This window comes from Dipodomys merriami, unplaced genomic scaffold (assembly GCF_024711535.1).
Source record: "Dipodomys merriami isolate MVZ:Mamm:240054 unplaced genomic scaffold, mDipMer1.0.p SCAF_5, whole genome shotgun sequence".
In the NCBI taxonomy this organism is placed as follows: Eukaryota; Metazoa; Chordata; class Mammalia; order Rodentia; family Heteromyidae; genus Dipodomys; species Dipodomys merriami.
In genome coordinates, this window is record NW_027206068.1 from 43,488,356 (window position 1) to 43,513,389 (window position 25,034).

The following is a 25,034-nucleotide window of genomic DNA, read 5'->3' on the forward strand; positions in this document are numbered from 1 at the left end:
TTCTAAGTATCTTTTAGATATGAAGCCCTTGTCTGTTGTATGGCTAGTGAAAAATCTTCTCCCAATCCATGGGCTTTCTATTGATCTTGCTAGCTATGTCCTTTGTCACGCAGAAGTTCTGCAGTTACATGCACTCCCATTTGTTCAATCTTTCTTAAATTTTATTTAATTTTTAAAAAGCAGTTTATTGATTTTTCTCTATATTTTGTATTCCATTTCATTGATTTCTATTCTTTTCTATTTATATTTCTTTTCTTCAATTTGTTTTATTTAGTTTGCATTTCTTTTTCTAGTTTCTGTTTTTGAGTGATCTTTTAGATCACATTTGGTGTATAGGTTTGTTTTTTTAAATAAGTCTACTGTTTGTTTTTCTTCAACAATTTTGTATCTGAATGTTCGATCAATTACTTGAAAATGAATATTAATGTCTCCTACTATTATTGAATTGCTGCTGCTTTCTTCAATCAGATCTGTTAATATTTACATTATGTACTTGGTCCTCTAATGTTGAGTTTGTGTGTGCATATGTGTGTGTGTTTTTGTGTGTGTGTGTGTAATTATTAAATTTTCCCATTGAGTTGATTTTTTTTCATTTATAATACTTTTGTTGTCTCATGTGACATTTTTTGTCTTAAAAACTTTTGTCTGGTTTAGGCCTAGCCGTTCGTATTTTATTTTAGTTACTAGTTGCATGAATGTCTTTTTCCATTCCTTTTAGCCTATGTGTGTCCTTATAGTTAGAATGAGTTTCTTGTAGACATTATATATTTGGATCTTGCATTTTATTAGTTTAGTTACTCTGTATTTTTAGTTGTTAGTTTTAATGTATTACACAACTAATTATTGAATGAAACTATTTAGTTTGTTAACTGTTATCTGTTTGCCTTGTTTTTCTCACCCACTGCCTTCCTTGGAGTTTTGTTGTTTTTATTGATGAGCATTTTTCCTTTTCTTTTTTTTCTTTTGTTTAACTTCCATAGGTATTTTCCATGACTACCACAGGACTTATATAAAATAGATTTTAGCTGTCAGTTTTAAGCTAATACCAATTTTTCTCACATACTAAATCTCCACATTTTATTCTTTGTCTCCTATACTATATGCAATTGTTATCAAAATTTATGTCTGTTTATTCTGTGGCTCTGCTAGTAGTTATAGTTATAGCTAATCGTTATAACTAATAGTTATAACTATTTAACTGCTTCTGTCTTTTTAGTTTTGTCCTTTCATTAAAAGTTATTCAGATGGTTCACAGCTGAAATCCTAGCCACTCAGGAGGCTGAGATCTGAGGATTACTGTTCAAAACTCTACCCAGGCAAGAAAGTCCCTGAAACTCTTATTATCCAATGAAAAGCTGGAAAAAGAGCTTTAGCTCAAGTGGTCTTGAGCCAAAAAGCTCAGGGATGGTACCTAGGCCCTGAGTTCAATGGGTGCATGCACACACACACACACACACACACACACACACACACACACACACACACACACACACACACACAGACAGACACACACACACAAGCATGCGTGCACGCATAAATGTTATCTAGTATTATTGTAGTAAAACCGTATTCTACTTTTGCCCATATATTTTCCTTTACTAATTAACTTAATTTCTTTTGCTTTGTATTGTAGTGGAGTTTTTCTTTTTCTCCTCCTTCTCGCTTACATTTAGCACTATCTTGTGATGTGTATTATTTCTGACAAAAAACAAAAACAACAAAACCACCCAAAAAACAGACATTCTAGTGTAGACATAAAGCCAACTTTAATTTTCTGTTTTTAAGTACTGACAAAAAATGATTAAAAGGTGTGTTGGCATAGGTTTTTTTGTATTTGTTTCATATGGTGATTTAGGTGCTTTCTTGATCGAATTTCCATTTCCTTTTCCACATTTGGGAACTTTTGAGCCATAATTTTCTTAATGAATGTTTGATCCTTTCTGTCCCCTTCCCCATGCTCCTTCCTTCCCTCTTCATTGAGATTCTCACTTTGTTTATGCACTGCTCTCCTAATTTTGGTGAGTATTTTTATGACTCTCATCTTAGTTTCTCCATTGTGTGACTCAAATATCTCTGCTTCTTCAGGACTGCTTTTTATGTATTTTCTTCTTTTATTTGGAATAATTTTCCCTTTTTCTTTATTTTTCTTAGCTCTCTTGTGGGTTTCTGCAATTCAGCAGAACTGTCTTCCCATCTTCACATCCTGACCTTGGACAGAACATGGATCTCATTCATTACTACAGCCAGAGATTCTGAATGTTTCTTAGGCCTCTGTGCTCATCCAAAATGTTATCTTTTTACTGTTTACTTTTTATTTAGTAGTTCCCATAGAGTACAATAAGCCTCTTGAGTCTCAAGGTAGTAGCTAGAAATACTGGGATACTAGATGCATGGCCTAATTCCTTCTCTTCTAAGAATATTGGAATTAATGTTGATCACCCATTAGAACTTCAATGACTAAAGAAAGGGGCTGGAATGGATAGTTCTACTTCTAGGAGAATATAGAGGCTTGCTCTTATTTCTGAAGAAGATTTTGGGGGAGGATCAGACTTCAGACTAGCATTTGCTTTCCTTGTCTTCTCTACTGGCAAGTTGGAAGTCAGATTATTGGGTAAAAGTTAGAAAAGTTGAAATACTAGATAAGTAGTATAATATTTTCTGAAGAACAAAACTGTGTAGTAGGAGTCATTGATAAAGTTTATATCTCTAGAAGAAGTGTGGGAAAAGCCATATGGGACCATTGCTTTGTTCTCTGTAGACCTTAGGTAACAAGTAAATATTTAGTCCATCAGCTCCCAGAATAGTTTCATTAGTAGCCAGACTCTCATATAAATGTATCTGAAAATTAACACTCTTAAACAGTATAATCTACGTCCTTTTAGGGAGAAGATAGAGCTTTGTCTTTAATCCCTAGAACATAGCTGTTGTGAGTAACAAAATTTCAGTCACTTTCAGGGGACAAGTAACTGACTCCAAATGCAGAAGCCAATCCTTTAGATATGGGCTAGAAATGTCAGAGCTTTTTCTGTGCAATCTAAACTTTTCCTGGCAAAGCTGCAAACTGGTATTTATTGTCTGTGTGCTGAGAAAGAGGGTAAGAAATAGGAAGTGCTTGATAACTGTTTAAAGCTCTTATTTTTCGCCTACAGTTCCAGGCAACTAGTGCATTCTGGATCTCACCATCTCCCAGAGAAAGGAATATTAGGCATCATTCTTTCTGACAGCTATAGATAGGGCACTTAGATGTGTGAACCAATTAGAAGCTGAGAAATCAACACACATGTCACAAATGACACATATGCCAGAGCCAGCACACATGGCAAAATCAACACATGTGTCTATTGTGATAGACACATGTCAGAATTGACACACATGCCACAATCAACATGCAAGCCACAATCAGCACATGTCACAACTGACACAAGTGTCAAAATCAACACTCAGGTCAAAAGACATGTCAAAATCAGCATAATATGTCAGAATTTACACACATGACAAAGTAGACATGTATATTAAAATAAACGTCACTGCTGACATGTATCCAAATCAACATACATCAAAAATGACATGTGTCAGATTGACACACATGCCTTATGTGAATGCATGCTGAAAATCTGCACACCTGTTGAAACATACACATGTGTCAAGACCAACACACTTGTCAAAAATAGCACATATGGCAGAGTTTACATATGTCAAAATTGATATACATGTAAAATTCAGCAGTCATGTCAGAGATTATACGTGTCAAAATAGTCACTCGTGTCAAAATCAACCCTCCTTTCACAAATGACCCACATGCCACAAACGACATGCATGTCAAGATTGGCACACATCTCAACTGACACACCTATCAAAATCACACATTTCACAAATGTCACTCAGGTCAAAATCAGCATGCATGTCAAGGATCGACACATCACAACAGACAAATATGTCAGAATTGACACACATGCCACAATAAACAGGCATGACACATGGCACAATAGACATGTCAGAATTAACACACATGCCACAATCAACATGTATGTCAAGATCGACACACATGTCATACTTGATACATGTCGAGATCAACACATGTGTCACAGTAGCCACACATTAGTATTGAAACACATGCCACAATCAATGTTTGTCTTAATGAACACACATGTCAACCGACACTTGTCAAAATCAACACACATATCAAAAATGACACATATTTCAAAACTAGTGCACATGCCAAAATTGACACCCACCACGATAGGTATATATGTCAGAATTGACACACATGCCACAATCCACATGTATGTTGCAACTGGCACATAGGCCACATGTCAAAATCAACACCCATGTCAAAAATGACACATTTCCCCTTCCTTCCCCTCTGGCTTTCCCTCCCCTATCATCCCCTCCCCTCTCCTTGTCTCCCCTCTCCTCCCTTCTCTTCTCCTCTCCCCTCTCCTCTCCTCCCTCCCTGTCCTCTTTTTCCTCCTAATGGTGGTTTGGATCAAACTCAAGGTCCCATGTATGCTACAATCACACTACCCTGTAAAATATCTTCATACACTTTATTTAGATCCCTAGTTTTGAATTATCTTTCAAGGTTTCCCATGTAACATTGCCCTCCCAATTTTTTTTTTTTTTTGAGAATCATGTGGGTTGTACTCTTGGGCAAACTGACAATGTCTGCCTCTTTAATAAATTCAATCACACGTTTTAACAAAACATGGAACAGCATCTTGTAGCATGTTCATGTCGATGAAAATGTAATAGTGCAGTATACTTCAGAGCCCATAACTACAGATAAATTTTGACTCATATAAAACATTAGTCATTTGATTTGAACAGATACAGCCCGAATTTCATTATAAGAAAGGCAGGGAGCACTTTGCTTATGGCATGATCATTTGTGTTACACTTTCCTCAAGATGCTGCCACTTGCTACCCTTTATTCAGAGTCCTTAAAGAATCTTGTGTAATCTCATGAAGATATTCTCTATCCCACACTTATAGATAAATTTTCACAAAGGCAATATTCTTGTTTCATTCTGCTTCAGAAAAATGAAGGCCAGTTGGTAAGAAATGCTGTTACTGTGGCACTCAGTGACTTGGAAAATTCTATAATTATATAGTGTTATCCTACAAATTGTATGGGAACTTGTTTAAAAATATCCAGGAAACAAAAACTCATTCCTAAAAGACTATTTTGTATCATAATGTCATTTGTATGTAATATTGGAGAAAACATAATTATGGCTCATCTATCCTAATGTATTGTTCTAAACTTCTGTTCCTTAACATGGGCACTCAAGAACAGAACCTCCTCCAGCGTTGCCAAATGCGATCATAACCCAGACGATATTCACTCTTTTTGTATCACAGAAATGTTGCGGGGATTTATGTGTGTTCTGAAGTTCCAGGCAAATCCTTCGGTTATGCTTGACTCAGCCAGAATTGGCATTTGCTTCTATGAAGAAAAAAAAATGTGGTAACTGCCACACTAATATCTCTGCACTGTAAGAATAAAATGTTATGGAAGTGAAATACTTCCTAAAATGATTTGAAATACAAGAAAATCGAAACGCACTTTCCTGGAAATGGTTAGGAAAGGCCAAGGAAAACACTGGCACTCTGAGCATAGAGGACAAAGCTGCTATGTTACAGGGGGACCACAGCCATGGCTCTTCTGGGTGTGCCCCCTCTCCCCTTCCCTGTGCCACCCCATTTCCAGCTCTACAAATCTGTGACGATTTGTTTTTCACCCCCAAACAGATCTTTCTCCAGATTGCTCTGTCTCTCCCAGGTTCACCATTCACTTTTCCTCTTCCAAGGCAAGAAGCTTTGACACACTCTGAGATTCATTCCTTTGCTGTCCCTCTGCCTGACATTACTGCTAACCTTTACCCTTCCTTGTTTTTCTGTCTCCAAAATGCAGCATTTCCCTTTCCATTCCCAGTGGGTTCTCATTACTCAGCACTAAGTTTGCATGCTCTTTCACAGCTGACCACAAGCATAGCCGTCATTTTTTTTTTCTGGCTGTTCCCTTTGACCTGTCTTTGCCCACATTCCCTGTTTGCTTCCTGAGCCTACTTTCCCAGCTCTTCTTGCTTGTAGATCTTTCCTCTTTTCCTCCTTTTCCATGCTCGTTTCTACAAATACAGTCCCTTCCCACTTCTTGGATCTGGCCTCTGGCCTGTGAAAGAGAAGGATTTCAGCCCTTTACATAATTGCTACTCTAATATATAAAAGTTGCTTTGCAACTATCAGACCTTATTAAACTTTCAGTAATTCCTTAGAGTCTACATAAAGTCCAGGCCTTTTATTTAAGAAAAAGAAAAAAGAAACTCATGGCTTCATGCTTTTTATGCAGATATAATAACATTTAAGCCATAGACCTAAGCCTTTTTTTTTCTCCTTAGTTTAGTTGTTGTTGTTTTGTTTTGTTTTGAATAAGGCCACATATTTTGCCAGGTCTTGACTCAGACTTCCATCTTCCTATCTGTGTGTATCATGTAGCTCAGATTATTGCAATAAGATTATTGTTGAGATCCAGTCTTGCTAATTTTTTGCCCACACTGGCCTTGAACTGCAATATATTTCTATCTTTACCTCTCAAAGTACCTGAGATTCCAAGTGTTTACAACCATGTCTCACAAATGCTAAGTTCTTTAGCTCCATAATTTAAAGGCTTCTAATATCTAACCTCACTATACCTTTGTAAGTTTATCTCCTGTTCTTTTCAACTCAGAGCTTTCATTCTGCAAACTCAAATTCTCAGGCCTAAAATGTAAATTTAGTTCTAAGATTTTTGTAGATGCAAGATTACATACCAGAACATGGTCCCCATTTCTTTCCAATTACCTGATCCCTTCTTGTATTTCAAGATTCATACCAGGTCTTTTGTTTTTAATGAAACCTCCTTCACTTTTCCAAACACATATTAATTTTCCCATTACCCTGTCCAGTCCATTTCTATGATACTTGCTCATTTTGGCTCTTTATATTGCTCCCTTTCATTCTTATTTGCATTGTGATACATATGTCTGTCTGTTTGTTCTCTTTGTATTGCTAGGACTTTGCCTAGTGCTTTGCCAAACATGATGTGTAGTTGCTGAGAAATGGTACTAACCAAAGCAGTTTCTTTGCCATTTGTCAAGGGTACTATTCAACTACATAAAATAGGTGCCAGAGAGACTGGTCTCTAACTTTAAAAAACAAAAACAAAAACCTTACTTGAGAAACTTTAAGAGGGCTGGACCATGCTTTAAGTAGTAAATTGTTTGCCTAGCAAGTGTGATGGCCTGAATCAATGCTAGTACAACAAAAGAAAGGAGGAAGAAAGAAAGGAAAAGAGGGAAAGAAAGCAAGGGGGAGAGGAAGATGGAGGGAAGGCAGGAAGGAGGCAGAGAAGGAGTGAGAGAAAGAAAGAAAACAAAAGGGGTTCAGTAAAATGCATCTCAAACAATGTAAGCCCTTCTATCATTCTCCCCCATCTTTCCCAATCCCACACACACCCTCAGGTTACCTGGATCCATTTTTATATTCTAATTACATGTCTAAAACGTATCATGAGAATTAAATTCCCACATGTGAACAAGCATGAAGAAAAATCAGTAAAATGAAGTTTAGCGTGAATTAGACATTTTTAAGAAAGCCTTGGCCTTGATCTGTTAGGGCATGTGGCCAAAGAACTCTTTGTATGTGAGAACATCTGTTCCTAGTGTTATCTTTCTGGCTTCCAGGGTTTCTTGCTGCTCCAGGAACTACCCAGTATTGCCATGACTCTTCAAGGTTTCCTGGATTTTTTAATTTTGTACACTGTTTTCTGACCCAACCCTTTTCTTCTGTCACCCTAGCTACCTAAACTGTTCAAAACTAGTTTTGAGCGTCTTTTGTGTTTTGCAGTGTACAGAATTTAACCTTCTTAAGTGACTAAGATGCATTTTAGTTCTGGCTTTTTGTGTGTGTGTTTTTATTCTGATGATTTTTTTAAATCCTTCTAATTGCCAGACTACTTCTATCTTGTAATTCTACCTCCCAGTATCAATGATGGGTCAGAAATGCTATCATTCATCCTAAAATAAGCCTGGTCTTGTCTTTCTCTGCTCCTCTGCTGAGTCTTGCACTGAATATTAGAAAAAATTAAATATGGGACAGCTGGCTGTACACATACAAAGAATGAAGTTCGGTCCCTACCTCATATCACGCACAAAAATCTAACTGAAAAACAGATCAAAGGCTAAATAGTAATAACTAGGGGTATAAAATTCTTAGGGAAAAACAGGTATAAATCTTCAGAAACTTGAACTAGGTATTGACTTTTTGGATATATACCAAAAGCACAATAAAAAAAGTATGTAAGTTGGCTTTTATTAAAATTAAAAACTCTACACCCCAAGACACCACAATAAAGTGTCTATAAAGTCATAGGATGAGAGAAAATATTTGAAAGTTATGTGTTTGATAAGGGTCTAATATCCAAAATATATGATTTTTTTGTACCTGTACTGAGGCATGTGTTCAAGGTTCTTGCTTGGCCTGCTTGCTTACAGCTGGCATTCCACCACTTGAATCACACTTCCAGTCTGGATTTTTGCTGATTAATTGGAGATGGAGTCTGGAAGATATTTTTTTAACCAGGGCTAGCTTCAAACCTTGATTCTGCAGATCTTAGCTTCCTGAATAGGTAAGATTACAAGTGTGAGACACTAACACTCAACTAAAAATATCTAGAAATTTCTTACCACTGAACAGTACAAAGAAAAGCAAATTTTAAAATGGACAAAGAATTTGAATAAGCAGTTATCTGAAGAAGTTGTACAAATGACCAGTAAGTACCTGGAAGAAAAAAATAAAAAAACAATGGGCATCCTTAGTCATCAGAAAAGTGTAAATGAACTACAGTGCAGTACCACTTCACATTAATTAGGATGCTATCATTTTTTTAAAAGACATAATAATAACAGCAGAGGAGGAAGTAGAGCTATTAGAGCTTATACAGTGCAAATATGATAGTGAAAAACTTTTTGGCAGTTCCTCAAAGTCAAATATAGAATTGTCATGTGATCCTCTAATTGTACTCTTATACACAAACCTACAGGAATTGAAAGCATATATCCACACAGAACTTCATATACAAATACTTATATTATTTATGACCAGAGATGGGAAGAACTCAATTTTCTACCAACTGATGAATGGATTAAAAGTAACTTGTGTTCATCCAGTGGAATACTAATCATCAATAAACAGAAATGATATGTTCACTTATACCAATGAACCTAGAAAATAAACTGTGAAAGAAGTCAGTCCCAAAAGACACAATGCATCATTGTATTGGTGTGGAAATAATAAGTAGATTAGTAGTTGCCAGAGTTAGAGAAAGGGGAAATGGAATTTGACTGTGAAAGACTATAAAATGCCTCTGTAGAAAAACAAAAGATTCTGTAATTAGCGATAGTAATTGAACTTCTTTGTGCTATCCTAAATAATACTTTAAAAAAAATCCTCTAAACTGAAAAAAAAATTAAGGCATCCTTGATCTTAAGTTTCTAATCAAAAACTTCCTCAGCCCCACACATATAAGTTCTTAACATGACAAAATTATTTCCCCACTAAATTTTGATGAGCTGGCAGGGCCTTGAATAACAAGAAGACATGTGATAGTGGTCATTCTCTCAAAGAAAATTACACTTCATCCGCTAGATTTAGTTATGCACATTTTTCGGCTGATAAAACTGCAGAAACATTTTAGAAAAGTTGAGGAAGGTCTACATTACAAGGTCGTATACATTCACGTGTTATGGTCATCTGTCACATGCATACCCTGAGGCGGGAGCTGGAGAATCCCTGCAGTGAGTACGGACAGGGCAGGCCAGCTGGGTTGGAACAAGAGGAGGAAGGGCTTTGTGGTAAAAGGGCGCCACCTTCTGGCCAGCTTCTCTAGACCCACTAGAGATGGTAGGAAGTATAGCACCGATCCATTTTATGTCTCCTAACATAGGGCGGAACACTGGCCAGGCTTATAGAATGAGCACAGGCTCTTAGATCCCTCGGTGTATTAGGTTTTAGTGTCTCCATGAGTGGCTGGTTATAAGGCACTTTTTTAAAAAGCAGGAAGGAGAAGGGGAAACAAAGGAGGGGGCAACAATGCGTGATAAGAAATGTACTCATTATCTTGCTCATGTAATTGTAACCCCTCTGTAAGGTATTTTCACACACACACACACACACACACACACAAAAGCAGGAGAGCAAGACCAATACAACATGGTTTTAAAATACATAGATTTGTACCCCCTGCTCAGTGGGTAGAGCGTGAGACTCTTAAAGTACATAGCCCTAGGATTTGCCCTTGAACTTAAAGCTAATGACGTAAGTTTTGAGCAAATTTGTCAGCATCTCTGAGCCTCTTTTCTCATCTGTAAAACTGAGATAGGATATGAAAATTTAATGACAATAAGTTAAGGTATGTTTAGTATATTATAAGTAAATAGGTTTAAAATAACAGCAAAATATCAGTAAAGTAATACGAAGGCAGCAGCATTAATCTAGAGATTATACACAAATCTATAGTAATCTTTCAGTTCATTTAGGAAGCATTATAAGGAGTTGCTTCAAAATGATAAGTTATTTAAGATAGATTCACCCTGTAGCATGAGAACGCCAAATTCATCAAGGTGTCAGTCAGTAGAGAGACTCACAGGCTGACAGCTCAGCTGTTATTTGTATTTGACATCATAAGTTGAATTAGGACCCTTTGTTTTGGTTTGATAAACTCATCTATCCAAACTAAGTTTTGAAAAGCAGGAAGTTTCACAATTCTTTTTATTTTATTAGCCAAAACCTATACATGTACCCATACAAAAATAATTAGGGATTTTTTTATGTTTCATTGGCAGAGTTATTTTCCAACTCAAAGAATTTGAATGCATAAATATTCATAAAATTCCCTTCTCTGGTTTTACTCTTTACACATTAAGAATTATCATAGTCAGCCAAAGAGATATACTAAAAGTAGAGCTCCTTGAGCCAAAAGCTATGTATTATGCCTGGCACTAAACTTGGTGCTTTCCAGATATGAGTTTCATCCTAACAATTCAGTCAGTGCTTCTTTGATAGACCAGAAACATGAAGCTTAGAGGACTAAGTCACTGGTCCAAAGTTTTCACATGCCATTCATTCAGCTGGCCAGGTACAACATAGAGTTTCGAATGCAGTTTGTGTTTGAGTTTCTTATACTGTCTCGAATCTCTGGGTTGCTTCACTTTACTAAGATGGCAAAATACAAACTACAGATTGGCTTTCTGCTGTCCAATGCCTGTACCTGGCTGCTCACAAGGTAGCCCTGAACCCACATGTCCCACCACCCACCAGATGTGTTAGAATCCCTGCCTGCAGTGCAGCTGTCACTGGAGTGTAGCTAGAGCTGGAGATCCCTGGTCTTCACAAGGACACCCAGGAGAGATTTCACAGAGGTGGTTTCCCTGTGTGCATCAGGGCCAGTCAGATTTGCATTGTTTCAAGTGGATTTCTGGAGCTTGTGATGGGAAAGACCTAGCATCAGACGCTGTGGAGGAGTGTGAGGAGTTCAGGAAAATGCATTAGGTGGGTGGACAGTGGAAGGAAATGTATGCCATGGGTTTCTTCTTTTGAGGTTTTGAGACTTTTACCTGGTTTATTTTATTTTCCTAGAACATTGTCTTACATTATCCTCATTAAAGTTTCGTATCCCATCTGTGTAGGAACCCAGCTGGCCTGCTGTCTACTCTTGTGGTCCAGAGTTGTCTATATTGAGCTGATGCAGCCCAGGCTCAGATCAGAGCTGGAATTATGATCAGGCCTGCTGTCTCCACAGACAGATAGTCAGGCTTCTTTCTCTCTAAAGCCAAGCTTGTCTTGTTTTCTTTAATTTCTTTTGCAGTTTTTTTTAATTTTTAATTTGTATTGTTACTATAAAGGTGATATACAGATAGGTTATAGTTACTTAAGTTGGGTAGTGAGTACATTTCTTTTTGGACAATGTTGCCCCTCTCGTTTGTCTTGTTTTCATATGTCTGCTTTATGTACTCCTAACACTTTCGTTGTCTTGATTAATCACAGAAAAGGATTCTTAGTCATAATATGCTTGCTCTCTCATGTAATCACTATTAATCATAATTTAAAGAAGTAAGAAAACTATATCATCTCCTAGTAATAATGGTATATTTGTATTGATTTTAGAGACATCCAGAATGTGGAATGTGGGCTAAATGGTAGTTACACCCTTATCTCCTTTTGTTCCCAGAGATTCACTTGTTTCTGTATCTGGAAAGTTTTTTTTATGTATAATATTGTCAGGGGTTCTATAATCCTATCTACTCAGGAAGCTGAGATCTGAAGCCAGCCTGGGCAAGAAAGTCTGTGAGATGCTTTTCTCCAACTAATTATCCAAAGCCAGAAGTGGAGGTGTGGCTCAAAAGGTAGAGTGCTAGCCTTAAGCAAACATCTTGAGGACAGCACTCATGCCCAGAGTTCAAGCCCCAGGACCAGCACCAAAAAAAAATGTAGAATATGTCATACTATCACTAAATCTGTATACTAAAAGTAATGTTCTCAAAATTAAGATGTGCATGTCTGCATAAGTTATGTATACATGTATACTAAAATATACGTGGTATTTACATTATATATTTGGTATCTATACATCATCCAAAGCAATTAAACTAAGAAGTACTATTATTTCCACTGACAGATGAAGCAGCTGAGGCCAACACATAACTAGTGAATAGGGAGTTAAAGCCCCTAGGTTTGCCCACACATGATGTTTCCTCCATGCTGGCTGCTTCCTGGGTAACTTCAGAAGGCTTCAGAGTTTTTATGTGACTTAGAATTCATCATTAAGAACTTTAGGTAGGAGTTTGGCTTGATGGGAAAATATGGGACCAGGACTCATTGAATAACGTGCATGTGCAAGATCAGTAATATTTTTATTCTACCATTTATAAATAGAATGTACTTGGACACGTGTCTTAGACTGGATCTCACCTCCTTCATCAGGGATGGTAAAATCTGGCCTCACACTTCACAGGAGGGCCATAAAGACCAATGACAGGATGGCTATAAAAACGTCTGGAAACACTTGAAGTGTACATAAACGTTCAGAAATTGTTTTTATATAGTTAGTCTGGGACTGCCAATTCAAGCCTATCCCTCTAGGCCTCGTGTCCTCTTCCTCCTCTGTGGTATATTAATGTATCTTCTAAAAACACGAACATCTTGATCTGCCTAGCTCCCCCCCCCACTCCTGGGGAAATGATCATTTCTATACTTCCTCCTGGAGTACTACCCCCCCCCTGCTCCCAAGAGCATACTATTCTACTTACAAATCCACTTCTCTTCAAAGCTCAAGAGTTACTTTCCTTCCTCCCCGCTTTTGCCTAAGAAACTAGAATCTTAGTTACAAATGTATACACTTTAATTATGCAGAATTAGATATGATCAGAACAGAAGAGGTGTCTCTGGGCTGGAGCAAGACTTTGAACAGGAAAGCTGATGGTCAGCATAAGAGGCTCACCTGATATCACCCAGCCAATTAGGGCCAAAGCAGGCCAAGAATCCAAGTTCCTTATTGTGGTCCTGTGGTTTGTACTGAGAAGCTGGACGTTTTGGGGCTTCTTTGTTTTAGTGCTTTGCTTTTGTCCTTGACAGCTTGTCCGAAATGAATGACTTTCTTCCCTAAGTGCTTGCTCTTTGTTACTTACAGAAGAAGACTGCATAAGCTGGGCGTGTCAAAGGTTACCCAGGTGGATTTCCTGCCAAGGGAAGTAGTGTCTTATTCCAAGGAGACCCAGACTCCTCTTGCTACACACCAGTCTGAAGGTGAGCTATGTCTTTTGTTTATTTTCCATGTTACCACAGCAAAATCTGCCAGGGAACAATGTTCTTCTTGCTGATTTCCTCACTTGCCATAAGGGATTTGATAGGATATAAATGTAATGACATGTAGAAAGGCAGAGGTGCCTTTGGCTTCCATCTGAATCTCTCTGGAGAGAAATTTCAGTGTTTCTCCTCCAAGGCATCCACAGACTTAAAAATAGCAAGATGATACTATTTCAACTTTTTGTGAAGAAGGTCAAAATCATGAAACTACAAACATCTGTGAATATTGACAATAAGAAATGTGCTTACAGTGATCAACAAACTACAGTCCACCACCTGTTTCTAGAAATAAAGCCTTATGAGGGTACAGCTACCTTTGACATGGATATTTTCCTGCTACAATGATTGAGCATCCATGAAAGAGACCATAGCTGGTTTTCAAAGCCTAACATCTTCACCCTTCACAGATAAATGTAGATGAATCCTGGTTTGCCTAATCAACTTAGATGACACATCAGAATTTCTGATCTCAATTTAAAAATATTTTCCATAACAGACCCAAAGGGTATATGGGAAATGAATTCTATACCTTTGTACATACCAGGAAATAGCCAGCGGAAAATTCACACATAAATCATGACTTATAAAAGGACACGACTAGTAGATATTGAAGCTGATAAATCAAAACACTCCCTGGAAGTAAGGCATTATGCCAAAGCAAAAGTACTTGAAAGCAGAAGAAGATATCTGTGCTGAAAATTCAAAGTAAAAGTTGCACTGTTGGAAAGCAACATTGTTGATACAACAAAGCAAATCTTCTTTTTGCTTGTTTGTTTGCTGGTATGGTAAAGAAAAGGATTGGAATTCTGGGTTCATTGTTGTTATGTGATAAATGTTAAACAAAAACTAAAAAGATGAGAAAGTGACTAGTATAACTAGTACTTCTGCAGATATAGAAATCAGGGCAGTTTTGTTGGTGCACATTACAGAGATTTTCAACCTGAGTTTGAAATTCATATCAAAAGTGAAATCTTAATTTATGAGATTTAATGCCACTTATAGGTTTTCTGAAAACCTTCCCATAGCTATGATGTTATAATTCTTTGGTAGCAGGATTTTCATTGTTAAAGCTATGTACAGAACTATGAATTTTAGACATGAACATATAGCACCCTCTGGTGGTGAAATTTTAAACAAGCCAATCAAAGGAGCCTGTGTTTTAAGGTGGCAGAAAACACACAGAAAAGCCTTTAGGGATCTTCTTTTTGGGCTTCCAGACAAGAACAGAAAGATAATTAAAATGAACATTACAAAAAAAACCCTCACCATCCAACTAAAAATTTTTCTTGAGCTAATTTGCTGCCAGAGGTATGTTTATTTAGCTCTAAATCTGACCCATAACATAAAGTTATACAACCGAAATAGGAGAAGGGGTGAATTATTTTGTTTTTAATATATATACTTCAGATACTGGCAATGGTACTGAATAGTAACAAGGGCTGATAAATTAAGGGTGAAAAGATATCAGCTCCAACCTTTTAGATTGGAATACATCAAAAGGAAACGCCTACGCATTTCATTATTGTTTAGAGAGTTTGGGAACCATCTTTATGTTGTGGTCCAAAAGCCAGGAGAGAGGAATTTATTTCTCAGCTATTAATACAAGTTCTTTATTTTTTGTTAGCAGGCTTCATAGAGCTTTCTTGTGGCGATGGGTATATAGGCGGTTCAACTTCTACCGTCCAGATGCGAACCTAAAGCTAGCTACCATAGCAGACTGTGACTCTTGATATTAAAGCACTCCCTGATTGGTTTAGGCAGGAAATAGAGCACATTGTCCTCTCACCATTGGCACACCTTGGCCTTTGGCTGCATGTAGCTACCCAGCTGCCTAACTGCCAAGGGTGTCCAATGCCCATGTCTTACCTGTCATGAAGACAGTTAGCAGGAGAGCCAGTAATACAATGAGTGATTGCAGCAGAGTCTTAACATGTGGTAGCTTTGAGCATCTCCCACTTTCTCAATTTGGGGTTAGAACTAGGACAATGTCTTCATGAAAAAAAAAGCAGACTTAGGGAGGTAGAGAACAGCTGACCACTGTATTTTATGACCCAGTGTGGCTCTTGGATGGGTAATATTTGCAACTCATATTTCCAGAATCTATTTTAGCTTTTGATTGCATTGAACACTTAAAGGATGGTGATTTTTTTTAACTTACTATTTAAGGAAATTTTAATGATATCCAAACTAGTGTTCTCAGAGTGTTGATGGACTTCCAGTACATTCACTTTCCTACTCGTTTCCATTTTATTTGTATTATTGTTTTAGAATGAAGTGGAAGGTAGTTTTGATTTACCTGAGCTTTTACCTTCTTTCTCTACCATGCACCATACTGAGTATTCTCTTCATAGTGGTATTAAATTGTGATTTAATGAACTGTTACGAGAAATACTACAAACTTTGTTTAAACTATGAAGATTGAGAAATAGAGTCCTCATGTTCTTTCAAACAACTTTGATTTTCCTGATACATTTTGGTAATTAGTTTCAGGGAATGAAGACTGACAATGGAGAACACGAATTGGGAGCAGGATATCTCTACCCCCCTCCCACAAAAAAAAAAACAAACCACAGTTTAAACACATGTTTTTTATTCCAAAATAGAAAAAAATATGGTTCCCTGCCAAACTTCCTCTGCTTTTCCTATTATTATTTCCCTGGACTGTCCATGAGGGCAGGGAGCCAGTCTTTGGCAAGTTTATTACAGTGAATAAGTTACTGGCTCCTAACAGACACCCAGCAAATGCAGCTGAATAACAACCATGCCAGAAATCTCTAGAAAGTCCAGATGCTAGTTGGCCCAGTGGGTATTGAGAATTTCTTAACTCACTGCAAAGATGTCAGCCAAACTGAAGGAAGGCAGGGGAAACATCTATAATGCATTGATAGCTTTGAAAAGTCTCTGGACTTTTTCTTTTCTTCGTGGTATCTTCTGATTGGGAGCTTTATGAGTTCATCTTGGCCCCTTTCCTCTATTTATCTCCCTCCCATACTTTTTTCTTACATCCAAAGAAAAGAATACCACAAACTTTGCAAGGGGACTTGTGGGTCATGATCCAAACACTTGTACAGGCTTTGCTCTGCCTGGAATGTGCCTCCTTCCAGGCAAGCTCCTCGCGAACTCCTCTTCCTGCCAACATCCTTCCTCATGCTGTGAACATTATCTGATTTTCCCTTTATAATGTGTTATATGTGATGATCATTTGCATGTCATCTTCTTCAACTGTGATCTCCTTAAGGGCAGGATGCGTGTCTTGCCTTCATGCCCTACACAGTGCAAAGAAGGTAATAGATAGACATCATTGCACATGTGGAAGGGTGAGATGATGCTAGCCTCTAGAACCTTATTTCTAGGAATAAGAAAAAAGGGAGAGGAAAGGAGGTCCTCATTGTATTTCAGACAGCAGGAAGTGTTCTTCATGTAAAAAGCTGCACTAATTCTTGATTTTTTTAAAAAAATGGAATAGTTGTGAGGGTGTGATTTCTGTTTTGAGAAAAGATTCTGTTTCTCTTTCAAACAGTCCCCTGTCTCCAGCCCCAGACTGGTGTAGGCCTGACCTACCTATGAATATAACAGGAGGCATGATGGAGAAAATCACTCAGTGGCCTAGAATTGAGCAAAACAGATTACAATTGTTTACTATATAGTAATACTATTTACAGGAAATAAAGAAAAGGTGTGTAAGAAGGTGGCTAAAGTATGCTCTTACTTTACCTTGTACTATTTAAAAACTATTGTCTGGGTTCAGCATGCTAAGAATATTGGAATCTAACAATGCACCCAATATTGCTTTTATTCTTGCTCGTGTGCAAAGCAGAGGCTCCCTGCTAGGAGAAACTGCTGAGTAGATCAGAGATTACTGCCACACCCCACTTTCCCTCATGCCCTGTTCTTGAGGCAACAGTGTCATAGCCTTAGAGAAAAGGGTCTTCAAGCTTTCAAGGCCTTGACCCGAAAACTTTGTTGAAAGACAATAGCAGATTATAACACAGTATAAAATCTCTCCCAAGGATACTGACTTCATTTGTAACAGAATGTGGCAGGGTACAAGTCCAAAGATACTTGCAAAAAAATTAAGGTCATGGTTTAGTGCACTTAGAAGAGATTGGTAGATGTGTTAGAAATATTATAAACTAAAACATAGATCAACTAGCTAGGTTACCAAAAAGAATCAAGGATGAAGGCAGCTAGGAGGAGCCCTCCTGGGTCAAAACAGTCTTATACTTTGATTTCAAAAATTATTTCTGCAAATAAGCCTGAATTTGATTGCAGCAATCTATAGAAAAAAATACCTTGCAGTGTTATTAAACACAATAAAACAGACCGTCAAAAATTAGTGGAATTTCACAGCTGATGCTGTCTGGGAAAGAAATCCTTAAAGGGACTGAAAATCTGTCATTCCAGAAAAACTTTGCACATGACCAAGCTACACCAGGGCCATTTTAGAGCAGTATCAAAGCATCATACTAAGAGGAGACGAGAGAACAGATTTTACCAGAATAATCTATTGATAAATAAACAAATAAACAGAGCATTAATACACCTGAAGATAGGAATGACCCGTTCCAGACTTGTTACAGTGTATTATTTAAGCTTACTTGAAGAAAACAGAAAGCTTAACCCATAGGCAATGAAAAAGCAGGCAACAGAAATTGACTGTTAGCACAATCAGATGGATCTAACAAAATCTTCAAAGCAATATGTGTGTGTGTGTGTGTGTGTGTGTTCTGTGTGTGTACATATGCAAGTGTGTGTACTTTTTCACAGAACTAAAGGAAGTCATGCTTAAATAAGTAAACAAATGTATTATGACTGTACTTCATCAAATAGAGATATTAATAAATATGTAGATATAGATATATGATATATGATTATATATAATATATAAACCAATAACATATATGAATCATACACATGAGTGTGTGTATTTCTGCATGTGTGTATGTATATATACATGCATGTATATATACACACATGTATACATACACACAAATATATATATATATATATACATACATACACACATACCATATTTTACCAAGTGTAAATTCTAGGGTTCAGGATAAAACCTGGAGCCAAGAAGTAGAGGAACATAATAGTACATTGTACTGACAGAAGAAAAACTTAACAAACTTCAAAACAGATTTATAGAAAGCACACAAAATGAAGATCAGAGACATACTAGGATGAAGTAAAATGAAAATAACTTCAGAGTTATGTAGCCTTGAGTTCATCACATCAGTATGCTTGTAATGACACTGCTGGAAGGATGTGTGAGAGAAAAGGAATAGAAAAAATGTTCAACTAAATTTAGATGAAACCATCTAAAATTTCATGGAAATCTTTAATCTATAAATCAAGAGGCTCACCAATTTCCAGATAAGATGAAGGCAGAGTTTAATAGACTCATATCAGAATAAATGCTTTAATCCAAAGACAAAGGCAATATCCTGAAAAGCAGCAAGAGAAAATTAATTTTCTCTCACCGGGAATCCCCAATGTGTTGGCCAACTGATTTCTCCTCAGAAACAATGATGACCAGAAGACAATGGGGTATATGGTCAAGTCCTCAAAACAAAAGTTAGCCAAGATTCACAACCTAGCAAAATTATCTTTCCAAGTAAAGGTTAGATAAATAGCCATATAAATCATCACATCATGCTACAAACCCATCTTATCAGAAGTACTATAGGACTGGAGGTGTGATATAGCTTCATGGTAGAGGATTTCCCTAGCATATACAAGATTTGTATTTAATCCCCAGTACTTCCAACCAAACAATACAAAACCAAAACATTAAGCACATTCTGATCACTAGTGACCCCAGATAGTAATTGAACTCTATGAGGAAAAAACGATGAAGGTAAATATGTAACTGGAATAGAAATAGAAGTAAATAGGTAACTAGAGTAACCAGTGTAAATCTTTTCTTCTTTTCTGTACTTCTACTTGATTTTTTTAAAAAAACTGGTAGCATAAAACATTGTGCCTACAATTGCATTGTTGGAAATAGAATATATAGAAATGTTATATATTCTTAATAACAGCACAGAGGGGGTAGGTGGGCACAAAAGTGTATTTAGGCAAAGAAAATTATTCTAACTGGTAATTTTAATCCATGGGAACAAATGAATAGAACCAGAAATGGAAACGATGAAGGTTAAGTATTAAAAGCTGTAAGTATATAATTGCTCTCTTTTCTTGCCCTCACTTCTTTAAAATACATAGATTATAGAAGGTAATAATTATAAGTGCAGTCTTGAGGTTCTAACATATATAGGTATTCTTTGTATAACAATAATAGCATTAAAAGGAGAAAGAACACAGATACATGGCTCTAACATTTCTGTATTATATTGGAACTAAGTATAAATCTGAAGCAGACTCTGATAAGTTATGATATACATGGTAAGCCTTAGAGCAGCCACTATAATGCTCAAAATAGTTGAGAAAACCACTCATACAAGCTGCAACACTAGAAATACTTATTTAGTGTAAACCAAACCACTAGAAGAATAAAGTAATTTTTAAAAAGTCAGGAGGCATGAAGGAAGCAAACCTGAATTTGGCAGGCAAAAATCCAACTGTGTAATATTAGGGAGTAGAGAGAAACAAATGTATCTAAGTGGCATATTGTTGGGGGTTTTTTGGGGGGGTGTCGGTTGTGGGGCTTGAACTCTGGGCCTGGGTGCTGTCCCTCAGCTCTTCAGCTCAAGGCTAGCGCTCTACCACTTGAGCCACAGTGCCTATAAGAGGCATATTGAAGAAACCTGTAAATGATAGAAAGACAAGTGTGTAAGTGTGTGTGTCGAGGCAATGTGGTAGCAACACACTCAAATAAAGTATAATATAATCTGAAAAAAACACAATGCAATAATCTACAATCATTGTCAAATAGAATATAGCACCAGGAAAATAATGTATTTAGAGAAATACATTGGGAAAGCAATGGAGGGGGAATGCAGAAAGGCACAAGATGATAGAAAATATGGTTAAACTGCAGTTAAAGAAATCCTCTAATGTCCATTAATTTTCTTTTCTTTTTTATTGTAACGGTGATGTACAGAGGGATTACAGTTACATAAATAAGATAGTGAGTGCATTTCATTTTGAAGGGTGTTACCCCCTTAATTTTCTTTTCTGGCTTTGTATTGTCTATAGCAACTTGCATGAAAACGCTTTAAATGAGAAGACATCTAATATTGGCGGGATAGTCATGAAGTGAAGAAGTAATTTGGGGAAGGAGGAACTATAAAGTAGAATGAACGATGACAGCCAAGACATAGAGAGGCATGGTGAGCTCCTGGTGTGAAAAGCAAGAAAATTGAAACAAGAAAATTAGCCAAGGACAAAGAATCAGGCAAGAGAACTTTGTGTGGTCTTGGTAGATTTTAGATAGTCAACGGTTTAAATCAGAAACCTGTAGTTGAAGGCAGAAATTCAGCCGTCTGGCCGGAGGAAGTCCCTTTCTCCTCTTTTGGTTTACAGGAAGAGATTCCTTCCTTTTCTTCTTCTAACAGAAATAGAATAGTGAGAAGATTGTCCAACATTTCTTCATTGACTGGAACTAATTTATTGGTGACTGCAAGCATGGGGAAATTAGTCGTTTTTATACTAACAGCATCCTTAGAACAGATGAAAGTGTTCAATGTGTCACATGTGAGTAACTTCAAGGACAAGAATGTTTTCACTATGACTTATAATTGTCACCCTGTATACATGGTGGCTTATGCCTATGATCTTAGCTATGTGGGAAGTAGACATAGCAGTGTCCTGAATCTGAGGCCAAATTTCTACCTCAAACACACACACACACACACACACACACACACACACACACACACACACACACACACACACAGGACTGGTGATAAGGCTCTAGAACTGAGTGTGTGCCTAGCATGTGCAGGACCCTGGCTTCAATTCCAAGCATCATAGTTGTTAACCTATTCCTTACTAGCAGTAATGGTGATAGATATGCCTTTGCTTATTATACTGGTGATCTTATTTCTCAATTAATCTGGAATATAGACAGGAAAGAGTGATGCTATTAGTTTGAACTTTATAAATCCAAAATCAAATTCAAGTTTCTCATAGGATAAAAAAAGATTAATCTACCAACTGAACGCACTTCCTGTCTGTATCTGCTATTCCTTTCGATGTGAGATTTGCTTAGTGAGATTGTTGGCCTGTTTTCATGTTTTTCTCACTCTGCCCTATCCCACAGCCTCCACCCCCAGAGGGGCACAATGATTTATTTGTATGATAGGTTTGATAAAATAGGTTTCAGGCCACCTCCAACGTTTTCTTGGGGCTCAGATGGGAGCTAGCATACCTGTATAGGATATAAATTACATTTTCTGAACCATGAGTCAGAGTCATGTCACACATAGAAGGGGAGGCGTGCCAAATCTAGGCTGTTCCTGTGAATGCAGGAGTAAACTGCCTATTTAAAGAAACGAGTAAGTACTTCTATTTAGCTCTCTCAGCAAGTTAGATTCTCACTCAGTCTTGATGAATGATGAAAGTGTTTTGGATATTTCTACTTTTATCATCTTATTTCTCATTTTGGTGCTATTTATGTGGGCCTCTTAAGAATATCAACAAGTATTTGCTGGCAGTTCTGAAGAAATGAAAGTATTGAAAATACTTTTTCTTTTTCTTTCTTTTTTTTCTTCAGTTAATTGTGGAGCTTGAACTCAGAGCCTGGGCATTCCCTGAGTTTTTCTGCTCAAGGATAGCACTCTACTACTTGAGCTATAGGTCCATTTCAGGTTTTCTGGTAGTTAATTAGAGGTAAGAGTCTCATGAACTTTCCTGCATGGGCTGGCTTTGAAACGTGATCCTCAGATCTCAGCCTCCTGAGTAGCTAGGATTACAGATATGAGATATGAGTCACCATAGGTAATTAGACCAAAAAAAGAGCAACTCAGGCTCAGGAGAGAGGTTTTATGTCTCAGCAGCAGAAGATCCTACTTATAGAAATGGATCTTGATGTCAGAGTGGAATCAGTGATAAAGATTCCCCAATACTGAGCCTAGAAATCCTTTTAATTCTCCATACACATGAGCAAGTGCTGTGCCTTGGAATAGAGAAGCCAATGGTGAAAATTGCAGTGTCTGGGGAGAGGGCAGAGAGTCACGGAGTGTGTTCTAATTGATTATTTGCTTAAAAAGAAAGAAATAAAACTGAAAACCTGGCCACTGTCATTGTAGAGTAATAGCATGGAATAAGATTTCCAATAAAATTATTAGTCTAGGATTTCAGTTTTGATGATAATTGAAATGATTTTGTTTCAGGAAAAGAAACACCTGACTACAAGCTTTCCTTTTTATAAGTAAGGTAGTTTGGGAATACAGAATAACATTCCAAATCTTGTAATGTGAAATTTATTCCCTCTGGTTAATAGACCAAGCGGTCATTTTCACTATCCATGTGGCATACTGAAGATCACCTTTGGTAACAGGAAGTAAGGTTGAGCTGGTGGCTTAAAAAAAAACAACTGAGAATAACCTTTAATTCCTGTACCTAATTAATCTCTACGGTCACATGACCCTTGCAGCTCACACACATTTCCTGGTTATGTAAACAATTTGGATCAGTCACCACGTGTGGAATAATACTCTGGATAATATCAGCTCCAAAGTAAGAAGAAAGCTATGAGATGTGTGGGTGATTGTAATTTATTAGCTGTTCACAACAGGTAGGAGGTGCTTTGTGCATGGTACATTGCATCATTCCCACTGGTTTCCCTCCATTTGTGGGTAAGGACTCCACATTTATATGTATTTTCCTAACTTCAGGAAGACCATTGAAAATGTCCTTCCCACAATATTGTCTACATTAAAGCCTTGAAGTCCATAGAGTAATCACTTTGACTTGCTTACATATCACAGTTTGGGTTTCCTGTCAGCTTTTACCAGGAGCATATTGTGAAAGTAAAAATGAGAAAATGATTAGAAAATATCTTCCCTTAAACTATTACTTCAACAATAGTGTTTCTTGGAGGACTAAAGAAATACATCTCTATACCAACTTTCCCTTAGAGGATGGATCAAGACAGTGTTCTTGTCAAATTTAGAAATCTTCATGATGATGAGCTTTGGGGTGCTTTCCTCTCCTCCTCACCAGGAGAGAGAGAGAGAGAGAGAGGGGGGGGAGAGAGAGAGACAGAGACAGAGACAGAGACACAGAGACACAGAGACACAGAGACAGAGATAGAGAGAGACAGAGAGAGACAGAGACAGAGACAGAGAGAGACAGAGAGAGACAGAGACAGAGACAGAGACAGAGACAGAGAGACAGAGAGAGACAGAGAGACAGAGACAGAGACAGAAAGACAGAGACAGAGGGAGACAGAGAGACAGAGACAGACAGGCAGACAGACAGACAGACATTGGATTTTGTCAGGTTTCTGGGTAGAGAGCTTGAACAGCTGTTTCCTTCTCTCCGTAGCTCCTGTATGGAGGTAACCTCAGTAGAGTCATCAGCAGGACTCAACAGCAACCCCTGCCATTTTCACGTGCACTGGCGATTTGGGTTGCTGTAGGGATCCTTGGGTGGGCTAGTCGTGAAGTATCTTCCAGTAACCATTACTACAAGTGTCAGTTTAGGTAAATTCTTGCTCACTTGGGACCATTTCTTCTTACTTTGTTTTAATATAACCCAGATCTTGAGATGCAAGTGTTATGTTGAACATTGGTTTTGTGAGGTATGGTGAAATCTGAAGAGGGAGGAATATTGTTTTTTCTTTTCCACTTGTACTGAGACAACACGCTGAGGAAATGGGACGCCATACTCTCCCTGTTTAGGTAATCCTTGGCTTGGCCTATTTTGGTAAGAAAATGAAAGGTTTGCCTACATAGTTGAAAGCTACCATCATATTATATCATCTGAAGCCTATTTGTATGTTGGGATGATTTTATTTGGTTTTGGTTAGGCATAAAAGTGTTGTGTGGTCTCCTCTTTTTTTTTTCAAGGTCTTCTGGACTTTGGAAAATTGAGTGATTTCATCCTTGTCAGGATTTCCTAGTGAAACTTTGTATTTTTACTCAAATTACTTGATCAATTAGTTATGTCAGCTGCCCAAAATGTACCTTTTTATTAATAGCCCCTTTAACCAATTCATTGGAATT

The 25,034-nt window shown here is 37.4% G+C and overlaps 1 protein-coding gene across 4 annotated transcripts in view; it reads left to right on the top strand.

Annotated features, from left to right (window-relative positions):
• Nucleotides 1–25,034, top strand: part of Dync1i1 (dynein cytoplasmic 1 intermediate chain 1) — a 280,550-nt gene that overhangs the window by 48,707 nt on the left and 206,809 nt on the right. For all 4 annotated transcript variants that reach the window (XM_069996539.1, XM_069996541.1, XM_069996540.1 and 1 more), the window contains one exon: nucleotides 13,724–13,839. In XM_069996539.1, coding sequence (XP_069852640.1) covers nucleotides 13,724–13,839 — 116 coding nt within the window. The remainder of the gene's footprint in view (nucleotides 1–13,723; nucleotides 13,840–25,034) is intronic.